Raw genomic sequence first — 11,170 nt, 5'->3', positions numbered from 1 at the left:
AGATTCCGTTCGTACCCGCTTATACTCTCGTCCGTGCTCCAATCCTCTCCGTTCTACCACTCACCACTCTATGAGATACTGATCGCTTGCGAAAAATCAATCAGCGTTCAAAAGATACGTCGAAAAATTTATCACTGATAATTTCCAAATAATTCCGAGGCTATCGTTCTATTGTATCTTAAACAAATCTTGATTTTTTCTTTGTTTTTAGTAAAGAAATATGGTAAAATTGAATAGCTTTTATAACTATTATGTATATATATTTTCTGTATTTTTAGAGCAATTTAAAAAAATGTTCTATTTTTCTCGATAAATAAAAATTTCACTGATAAACAAATAAAATAATGTGATTACACTCAGGTTTTACATTTGTGATGTTGTCAATTTGAGATAATGAATATTTCATGTTGCGTTATTTGATTTAGATTTTTTCAATATAATAGCAATTACAATAATAAAGAAAACATTTATTTATTTGTAGCCGAGAGAGAGAGAGAGAGAGAGAAAGAGAAAGAAAGAAATGAAGGATATAGCTGATCTGATAAATTATCCAGTATATCGTGAGGATAAGTTGATCTTCTCTCGACAATACAACTCAAACGCATCGAGCGTAGAGCATCCGTGGTAAAACGGAAGTAATGAATGTGGCCGTGCGCTATCTAGTTTGACACTTCCTCGCTGGCCAATCACACGCGTGATCGTTTATGTGAAGAATTCACATAAACTAGTTGTTGCGTTCTGAAAAGTGTCACAAAAGACCACACGATTAAACGTCGCTTTCATTAATTTACGTAATAGATCGTAATCGATTTGCGGTCTTTATTACGATGGTAGCGCACAGCACGTGTTTACGCATACAACTGGTATTTACATTGACTGATATCATGAAAAATAATACCCTATCACGCACAAAACGCGAAATTCGTAGTTTGGATTACGTCTTAACGTCACTGAAATGATTAAGTTTACAATGTATATTAAACTTGTTTCTCTCCGTTAAAAAGTTGTTTTTGTGAAACAAGTTAAGTTAAAAACAATTGTCCAAATGTATGATTAAAACTCTTAAAAAACTGAATATTTAATTAGATTTTCATAATCTGATTTGAAACACAAATGTGGCTTTAATATTCATACGTGTATTTCTGAATTAAGAAGAAACAAGTAGGTAAAAAGTCCTATTTAATACTCCTTATAAACGTTAATATATCATTTGACAAAAGTAATACGAGTATTATTCGTGTAGTTAAAAATGTACACGCGTTATATTTAACAAACTATTAATTTGTCCTTAACTTAACTCAATGTTAATAAGAAAGTACAATTCTAAATAGGAGCATTGTTTTTTGTTCGCTGACCTTATTTTTTTAATTTGTGGTAAGACAACATATCGCGTTAAAATAGCATTCAAAACATTCGAGATAGTTTGTTAAATACATATAATACACAATTTTCGACGACAGCCAGCCAGCTAATATCGAGCGCGTGAGCTCGACGATGATAACGGATTGTGCTCGCATTGGGCGGAAACAAAGAATGTGGTTGACACCGTAAATACATCTTATTATCTTTCCAAGACGTCAAGGCACTTGAAGCTGACCTTCCACCCCTGCAGATTGCAACGAGAGCGATAAAACTCTCCAGAAACCAGCCACCGCAGCGCATTTACTACACCCGACGATCTGCGTTTCCTTTTACGTCACGTTCTCGCGCTTGATCGACTCGATCGTTCCGCGATAACGATATCCGCGGATTTTCTGGCTTGCAGAAAACTTCTTCGGAAATTTAGTTAGCGTCACGGTTTAACGTAATTTATTATTATTAAGTTATTTGACGTATTATTTTGTTTTCTTTGTTAACGACACACGTTGGAAATTTACTTAATAAAAAATAAGAGATTTTTTTCATAATTAGTTTAAGAATATAGTTGTTTACTATACTATTATGCGCTACAAGTGCTCCTGAGATTGATAATCAGAAATATCGGATAAAAAAATATAATATGTAAATATTTTTGTGTTATTTAAAAAATTTAAGAGCACATTTCTTTTTATAAATCTTAAATATATATATACATATATACAAATATATTATTTTGGAAAGACCTAGAAATGCTTTCAGATGATTGTAACCATCACAAATATGTAATAACAAAATTTTTTACAACGTTGCTATAATATCTATTGTAATAAGGAATTTATTTTTGGTAATAAAATTAAACTCTTTTCTGCAATAAATATATGGTAGATGTACGCAGAAGTGCTTCTGAAAATATCCTGATCTGCTTATGCTATTGTGCGTCTTTGAATCTCATACCTGTGCAGGTAAAAAATTCATCCCTCGTGTATAAGATGGACAAAATAATGGTTTCGAAACAGGTTATACTACATACCAAATCTTTTTCTTCTTTTACGCCGCACGACTTATCAATATGTTAGACAAAGTCTAAAGAATAAGTTTACCAAGATGTTGTGCTATGCAAAGCACGTAATTTCTTTTTAATAAAAAATCTTTATGGCTACAACCTTGAAAAAATAATTTGATTTTTATCATAGTCTAATTTAGTTTCAGACGCACTTGCTTTCGTTTACTTATATTTCACAATCAGTCATTTCAATAAAAGTAAACATCTATCGATTATGAATAAAATTGTAATCTTATTATATTAAAGCTGTAAGCTGGTAATATACTATATATTTATTTAAATATTTATATTTTTCTCTTAGATAGAATTTCTGAGTGACTAATAATTTTATAACTCGTAATTTTACAATTAGTATGTAAAACAAAAACAAAGTATACTGTGAAAATATATTAGTATTAATTATTATAATATTATGTATCTATAAACAATAATGTAGAAGACAAAGACTCGTGTTTTTTTATAGACAACTTTTGCACATATAGAACTTAACATATAGAAATGTCGCATAATAAATATAGCTTTAATTATTGTATTGTGAAAAAAGAGCAAATTATAATTTGATTTGCAATGCTCGATAATTATATTGTCAATCGAACAGCCTATGCAGCAAGTGCGTTAGGAATCCGAAGATCTTGATTGTACAGAGCATCCCGTAACGGAGGTGCTCGTTATCATTACCGCAATGACAATCCGTACAATCGTAACGGTGGCAATGATCTTGCCAAGGCTACGAGATCAGGCACGCGGGTAGATGATAATGATAATGATAACGAGAGGGATCGCTTATGCTTGCGCAGACGACTCTCGAAAATGTCAGACTGATAAAAAAAATATGTTTTAATTGCGCGATTGAGCAATAATAGAATAATTATACAATGATTATAAACTTCAAAGTCTGTTCAAATATTTCAAACATAACAAGCGATACAAAGTAAAAATGTGATTGATAATAAGATGATAAGATGAGTACGGCGACATGTTATATGCGTCTAGAAATGTCGCACAGTGGCTGATGTACAGCTTGTTAAAGTTTAGTCTTTGCGATAATGCACGCGATATATTATATCACTACCGGATGTTCTCTTACCATCAGTTGTTGGCGTTAGAAATACTAAGAGATCTAAACTAAGAGAATTGGCGATCATTTCAATGCCAAGGCAGCTATTGGAGCGATTTAACAATTATATTAGACAATTTATAATTACATGTTTAATCGTCTCTAACTATACACACATTTACATGTTAGTTAATGAACAAAGTGTCTTTATAATGTAAATCCTAGTGTCTGTTTTTTGATCAGTTTCCGATGTAGTTATTTAAGATATTTTCTTATTATCTCTTTACTATAAAATACGTCATTTTTACAGTAGGACTCTTATTAACAAAAAATATTACTCGTCTGGAGACCGTTTAAGTTTACAATGTCGCGAGGGCGTTCAATTACCAATGACAGTCGCCGACGGTGCGACGCGACGGTGTTAGTGTAGACAGGCATGATTACTCGCGTGCAATCGCGCCGATGCGATATAACTCGAGCGCGACAACTGTTCTGATATGAGAACTCGAGACTAACCATCAACTGCGGGACAATCTAACCATCAGTCTTAAACGGAATATATTTATTGACTGGGCCGAGAGTGCAAAGCCGTGCCGGTGACATCAGCATCCGCTTTCCTCGCCGTTGCGTCTCATCGTCGAACCTTGCTTTTCATGATTATTTGCTTGATAACACTTGTTGGAGTTCCAACTTGCGATCAAATCGAATAATGTAATCGTGGTGAGTTCAATCGCCGATGTTAAAATGCGGATGCTACGGAATCTCGCTTGAATTGTAATTAACGTCAATTAGAGGTACTCAGAAACTGGTTAATTACGAAAGCTAAACTAATCAGAGCTAACGGACACATATGATTACAATTCTTGTGATATGTGATCGCGGCTGTTGTGCCTGTTTATTGAAAATAGAATTATATACATCTTCCCGCACAGAACTAGAATTCCATTAGATGTCCATTAGACGTCAACACAACTCCATGAGATATCTAATGGTTTTGTTTTGTGTGGGTTTAGAATTGAAATGTCAGAAATATTCTTTACTATACTTAAAAGTTCGATGTGTAATTGTTTAGTTCTCATATTTTTGTAGAAATTATGCAGATTTTATCTTTTTTATTATTCTGTGCAAGTTTTGTCTCAAGTAATAGCTAAGATTGCAAGTTTCGCAGAATAATTGGCAAAAAAAAGTTACAAAATAAATTTGCTGTGACTCACATCGAATCAGCGCGGATTTTATATATTAAAAGAGAGAGATATGCACATACACACACATCCAAAAAACATTCAACTTGCGCGCTTCCGTAAAAGTCGGTCAGATGCAGAATGCCGAATAATCCGTCAGTCACTCTCGTTTCTCGCTGAGGATCGATCAGTAATTGTCAGAGAAAGCTCATTACTATATATATATATATCCGCAGATCTATTTTTAATATCTCGCTACGTGAGAGACGAGAAATAGCTTTTTCAACAGAAAGCGGGATATAACCGCGACCGGCTTTTGCTGATCGCGCTCTTCGTTTGATTGCCGCGCAGATAAAGGAAGGTCGATAAACGTTACGGGAAAGCCTCTCTGTAGCCTCGCGTCGCGGAGAACTTTAGCCGACTCTTCAGAGTGGAGGGTGATTGCGAGTATTGGCGCCTGCGCCCGAGAAGAAACCCACCACCCTCCGTTATCGCCATGTCAGGATACAGGCCGGCAGTTCCATCTCGAGCGAATGTGCAGCCAAGTCGGCAGCGATTCCTCTTTGGCAACTCGGTTTGCGGTTGTCGCAGTTACACGAATCAGGCACGCAAGCAGGTGCGTCGCCAGACCGCCGACAAATATGCGGAAAGCGTGGTCGATGGACGTTTGAAGAAGAAGATGCAGCTTCGATCGGCTTCGAGCGGGACGGAAATCCAGTCGCGTCCTCGCCGCGTTGTCGCGCGTAGTCTTCGTCATCGTCGTCGTCGTCGTCGTCATCGTCTTGAAGACAAGTCTAACAACTGTCGCTCTTCTCTGTTCTGCGAATCGGTCCCACGGGGCCCGGAATACGACGATGTCGCAGCTGCTGCTCGAGCGCCGAGGAATGCTCGCGATGTTGTCCCATCAGCACCGAGCGTTCTACTGCTACGTAATTCTGAGCGTATGGATCTTCCTGCTGGTCGCTGGTAAACGAAACCTCGTGATCGCTCATTTTGTGCTGACTGCTGCGATGAATGAGTTTTATGTTTCTGCATAGAAAAGAAAGACCAAAACTTATAAAAAAAATCAATACAATTTTTATGATAATTCGGAGAAATGCTAAGCAAAAATAATTTAATTTATGTTTATTTATAACATAAAAAAGTACAAATTAACATAAGATATGTCTTATCGTTTTAATAGTACAAAAAATTGAGCTTATTAAAATTAGATAAAATTTTGCAAACACATTGCAGGAAATAATTTATATTTTATACTCGATTGTCAATACATTATTACAAATTTGGAAATAATTCAATATCAATACCACCATATTTTGTTTCTTAATGTTTATTCTACATATAGAGGATTTTCTCTACATATAAAGGATATTTGTCATCGATAATCAATCGAACGCTTGTGTGTGTCACATGTTACACTATCTTAGATTTAATAACAGAAGTATATAAATAGAACGCTAGTTTTCCAATAAAGAATTAGATAGATGAACGTCATCATGTGTTATCAAATTAGTGACTATTTTGATTTTTTTTTCTCATAAAATAAAGGAAATAATCACACTGAAAAAACAGTTTTGTTGAGATAACAAAAATTTGTTAAATTAAACCAAATAAAGTGTTCTGGAAACTAAATGTTGGTTGAGATTACCAAAATTTGGTAATCTCAACAAAACTGTTTTTTCAGTGCAATTGCTTTGACAACGCAATCGGCTATAGAAAGAGATTCATCGACACAAATCCATAAGGACTAATTTCATACTTGTGATAGAATTTCAATTATTTTTATAATGAAAAGTAATAAAGCGTTTTATGTTCTTTTTTTAAACAATTTTAGATATAAGTTAGGTTTCTAAACTGACAAAATCTTTTGTTAGATTAAAAATTTATTACGTTAAATATATTAAAATAGATACTTATTTTTTAAATTATTGTCGGATATAATAATTATAAAATATACATGCAATAATGTAGAAAATTTTATCAAAATATACAACTCTTATCTATTTGACAAGTAAGAGATTTATAAATAATTTTTTTATTATATAGGTATGTACAAATATATCGGCGTAGATGAGAGAACTTCTATACAAACGAGAATCTTAAATAATGATTTGTCACTTCGAGAATTTCCAAGAAATTTAAAGTCTGACGCAAAGACAAAGAAGATCTTTCGGTTTTGTAATTTGCCGCACGAGATAACCGCAGAAGCCGAAGGTATGTTTTGCAATTATGTTCATATTTACAATTTTACGTGTGTTTGTTTGTTTCAAAATAGGAAATATTTTATTGTACAATAATTACTTTTACGCGCGCGAGAGGCAACAATAAATAGAAATTATATCATTAAATATGTCAATATCACAGTGTGCCTAAATCACATTAGTAAGTTCTTTTGCAGACAGGATAATCGCACAATTGTAATAGATAATACATAAATATATATATAGTTGATCGCAAACATACATACAGTTATGATGTTAATTAATAACAAAAAACATACGCTGAAGATTAAATACGTTATTTATAATCTTATTTAAAAAAGTGAGAAACCTATTATGTATAAATTATTCTTTTTTTTTTCTCAAAATAACCAATTATACTATATATATGGCTCTATGCGCTGTGTGTTTTCGTCAAAATAGGAAAAGTCGAGGGCAACTTGACACTGGGCGGCATCCTAATCTTCATCCGCCACGGAGACAGAGGACCTCTAACTCATATACGAAACATAAGCAGCGTAAACTGTGGCGGTGATTTCGGCGGTGCTACAGAGTTGGAAACCATGTACGAGAATTATGTCAATTTAGTACAAAATGTATCCAGCTACTCGAGAACTGCGTGGGCTCAATTTCTGGGTCCGTTTCACGGTATGCCTATACTACCGACAAACACACGCGACTGTAAAATCGGTCAGTTGACCACGCTCGGCGTCCTGCAGCTGTTGAAAACCGGGATTCTCCTGAGAAACGCGTATTATCACAAGCTTAATCTCGGCAACGGCACCACCTACAACAAAGATGTCATTGTTTATAGCACATCCTACCGCAGGACTGTGCAAAGCGTGATCGCTTTGCTCTACGCATTTTTTGAGAACGACGGTTTTCAGAACTTGGTGAGGATCAGTCTGCAGGAAAGCCAAAGTTACACATTCTGCAATAACGAATGCGCCTGTCCTGCGACGGAAAAATTCTTGAAGCAGCATTTGAAGGTAATACGCGCAGACTTTAATTATGTGAATATAAATAATATGAATATAAATAATATACGGCGAACAGCTCGTACATATTTTTACAAAGAAATGATAAATCATTGCACTCGTAAAATATCTATATATGTATGTAAAATCTCAGTATACTATAAAAAGTAAAATTGTAATAGTATAATAAAATGAGTATTTTATGAGAATTTTAAAGACATATAATTTTATAAGAATTTTAAAGATATATAATTTTTTAATAAATAATTATGCAAATAAATTTTAATTTATATATTTTCGAAATTTTTTTCTCACATTGCTGCATCCTTATATATGTATATACATATACATGTATATATATACACATATAAAATAAATTTGCATTAATATTGCTCTTTCGTTCTTATTAAGAAAGATCCAATAAAATAACATGTATTTTTCGTCATATTCCTGTCTCTTAGCTATAAGGAAGTTTTAATGAAATCCTATTTCAGTTTCTCGGAAACATGTTAAATAATCTGCATCAACATCGCGCTCTTCTCCTTATTTTCTCAGGAAATCCAATAAAATTATGTAGGTCATTCTAGACTGCCAGGCGTGATGCTGAATTTTTCAGCGTGTTATCTGAATAAAATATTCGCGAGCGATAATAATTCTTGCGACGAAAATAAGTCTTGTCTTCACGCGTTCGTACACGCGGCATGTGGCAACGTACCACATAAGATAAATGTTAAAGAGGATATAATTACAGTTTTTAACTAACAAAAAAATAACACTTCTTTTGTTCCGCTTTATAAACGGGTTACATTAAGCGTGCAAACTTACTAATTCGGCGATCATTCTATTTCTTTTTTTCTCTTTCTTTATCTTTTTCAATTTTCTTTTATGTGCAATATATTTTAATTATAGTTTTTTTTTTCTTATTGAAAAAACTGAGAAATAGTCTCGAGAGATGTGAGTACATTATAAAATTTATTCAGACAATATACATATCTTACTACTCTGCTGAAGTTATATAAAATCACAAATTAATTGCAATTTTTGACGTTTGTAAAAACTATACAAGTCAGCACAAAAACTCATTAATATATAGAAGTCGTTAATTTTCTCTTTCCGCTCGAGCAAATCTATTTTTCGTGATGCAGTTTTTACTTTTCAATTTGGCACGTTAAAAGATAGAAAAAGATCAATAATGATTCTAAATTTATATTTGTTATTATGATTTGTTTATAACAAAATCGACAATGTCTCGCTAACATAGCATTGTTATCTTTTTCCAGGAGACCTCGAATCATCTGAAATCTCATCCGGCCATCGGTGAGCTAATCAGACAGGCAGCGAGCGCCGTGTTTGAACTTCCGGATCAGGCGCAAACGTGCGATCCAAACACGCTGAGGGACGCGCTGTTGACATACGTATGCCACGGTGCTCCGCTACCATGTGCAGAACTCGACTCGCAGCGAATATGCGTGAAAAGCGAACATGTAACCGGGCTCTTCGCTTATACAGACTGGCAATCCAAACAGATCGCCAAGAGCAACAGTCACAATAAATACGGGTTGCTAAAGGCTTACGGGATGCTACGCAGTATCGTTAACTTTATGTTGCGCGTCATCTCTGAAGCCCGGCCGAAGATTGCTCTTTACTCCGGCCACGACAAGTCCCTGGAGTATCTCGCCACGGCGTTCGGCATCGTGCCGGATGTGGCGACATATTACGCTTCCCGACTCATCATCGAGATCTATAAGATCAATTCGCGGAACGACAATCGCCTCGCCAGCGACTTCTATTTCCGCGTTGTCGCCAACGGCCGGGACGTCACGCCGAGAATTCCGTTCTGCAGAAATGCCAATAGCTATTTTGGCGATGAACAGACAGGAAAAAAAAGCATCAAACTGTGTCCGATAGAGAACATTGTCAGACAACTGCATGATGATTATTTCGTGCCGTTCAACGCGACGAATTTTAAAGATGCCTGTTCGAATCACAAGATCCGTTGAAATTAATCAATTCAAAGGATTCTGCAGAAATCGACGAGTTAAAAGGAATTGAGAGAAGATCATCTTTTTGTAATAGAAAATTTACCTTCAAAGTTAGAATTATAAGAGGTTTCAACGGTTTTTGAATATTTCTTTTTAATCCATTTTCACTCTTAATATACTATATACAGAAGCACGTACTATTTAACTATATATATATTACATAAAGAAAAAAATTAACTGATGATTTAATTTTAGATCGGGAATTAATCTTTCCTTAATCCGAAATGGATCCGTCTAGGAATATAAATTGATGAATAAAAGAGCCCTATAAAAAGATATGGAAAGAGTTAGATAGTCTATAGAAGCGTTCGTGTTCTCATCAAAATAAATTCTTATCTCAGTTCTTTTTAATTCATCTATATATACATATTATTTTGATAGAAAAACAAGTCTACATATTTAAACGGATCAAACATTTCGACTTGCATTATACGCATTATAAATAAGGTAATAAGTCGCTGTGAAAGTAATTATGAATATTATATAAAAGAATATATTGTGAAAAGACACATCATAACTAAAGAAATCCTTTAAGAAATTTTCCTACTAAATTTTTCTTATATTATGCATGACAGAAATGCAGTTTTTTGCCTTAAAACAAAAAAAAAAGAAAAAAAATACAGGAAAGTATTCTACTTTTAGTCTGCTATTACAACGATCATATGTGAAACTATCTGTTTACCATATTCAATGAGATATTTGCGGCTCAGATTTTTCACATTTCGCTATATCAACGCACACATATCAGAAACCATAAAATTATCCAAAAATTAAAAAAATCTAAACAACAAGTGCATAAGTTGGCATTTTAACACGAAGCAAGCCTTATCTCTTTATAGATTACATTTCTAAACTTTTAAATTAACGTATCTTTTTAAATAAATCAAGAAACGATAGAGCACTATATATAATAAACCGATTAGTCGATTATTATATATTTTATCACACACTATTGTACATATGTAAATACATATCATAGTATTCAATAAATATACATACGTACAAAATGCTATTGCATATTTTCTTCCTAATTATTACTACAAAGAGATACACATATCATTCACGATAAAATAAACTTCATTATTCATTATATTTTATAAAAATTCATTCAACTTGAAGAATCTATAATCAATTTGTTCATGTTGTGGTTTGTATACTTACAAGTTACAATATTCAAGAAGCAATAGTAAATTGCACATATTAAAAGATTTTTTTTATTATAGAATTTTCAGAAAATGTTCACATTAAATGCAAATCGAGATATATAAAAAG

General features: G+C 33.6%; 1 protein-coding gene across 1 annotated transcript; it reads left to right on the top strand.

The window, feature by feature from the left end:
- The first annotated feature begins 2,868 nt into the window (after positions 1-2,868).
- Positions 2,869-10,821, top strand: LOC109855540 (2-phosphoxylose phosphatase 1). Its single transcript, XM_020429925.1, has 4 exons — positions 2,869-5,626; positions 6,707-6,874; positions 7,303-7,868; positions 9,137-10,821. Exons 1-4 carry the CDS (start codon positions 5,515-5,517, stop codon positions 9,854-9,856), a joined length of 1,566 nt encoding a protein of 521 aa, XP_020285514.1. The 5' UTR covers positions 2,869-5,514; the 3' UTR covers positions 9,857-10,821.
- The last annotated feature ends 349 nt before the right edge of the window (positions 10,822-11,170 follow it).

Source organism: Pseudomyrmex gracilis, unplaced genomic scaffold (assembly GCF_002006095.1).
Source record: "Pseudomyrmex gracilis isolate BER0280 unplaced genomic scaffold, ASM200609v1 scaffold_3, whole genome shotgun sequence".
NCBI classification, from domain to species: Eukaryota; Metazoa; Arthropoda; class Insecta; order Hymenoptera; family Formicidae; genus Pseudomyrmex; species Pseudomyrmex gracilis.
The sequence above is the reverse complement of the archived record's forward strand: the minus strand, read 5'-3'. Positions and strand labels throughout refer to the sequence as shown.

Bases quoted from the DNA above. Each gene is read 5' to 3' on its own strand.
- LOC109855540 (XM_020429925.1), top strand. From the start codon at position 5,515: ATGTCGCAGCTGCTGCTCGAGCGCCGAGGAATGCTCGCGATGTTGTCC. The intron at 5,627-6,706 runs GTAAACGAAACC...TTTATTATATAG, and splicing joins GATCTTCCTGCTGGTCGCTG to GTATGTACAAATATATCGGC. The intron at 6,875-7,302 runs GTATGTTTTGCA...TCGTCAAAATAG, and splicing joins GATAACCGCAGAAGCCGAAG to GAAAAGTCGAGGGCAACTTG.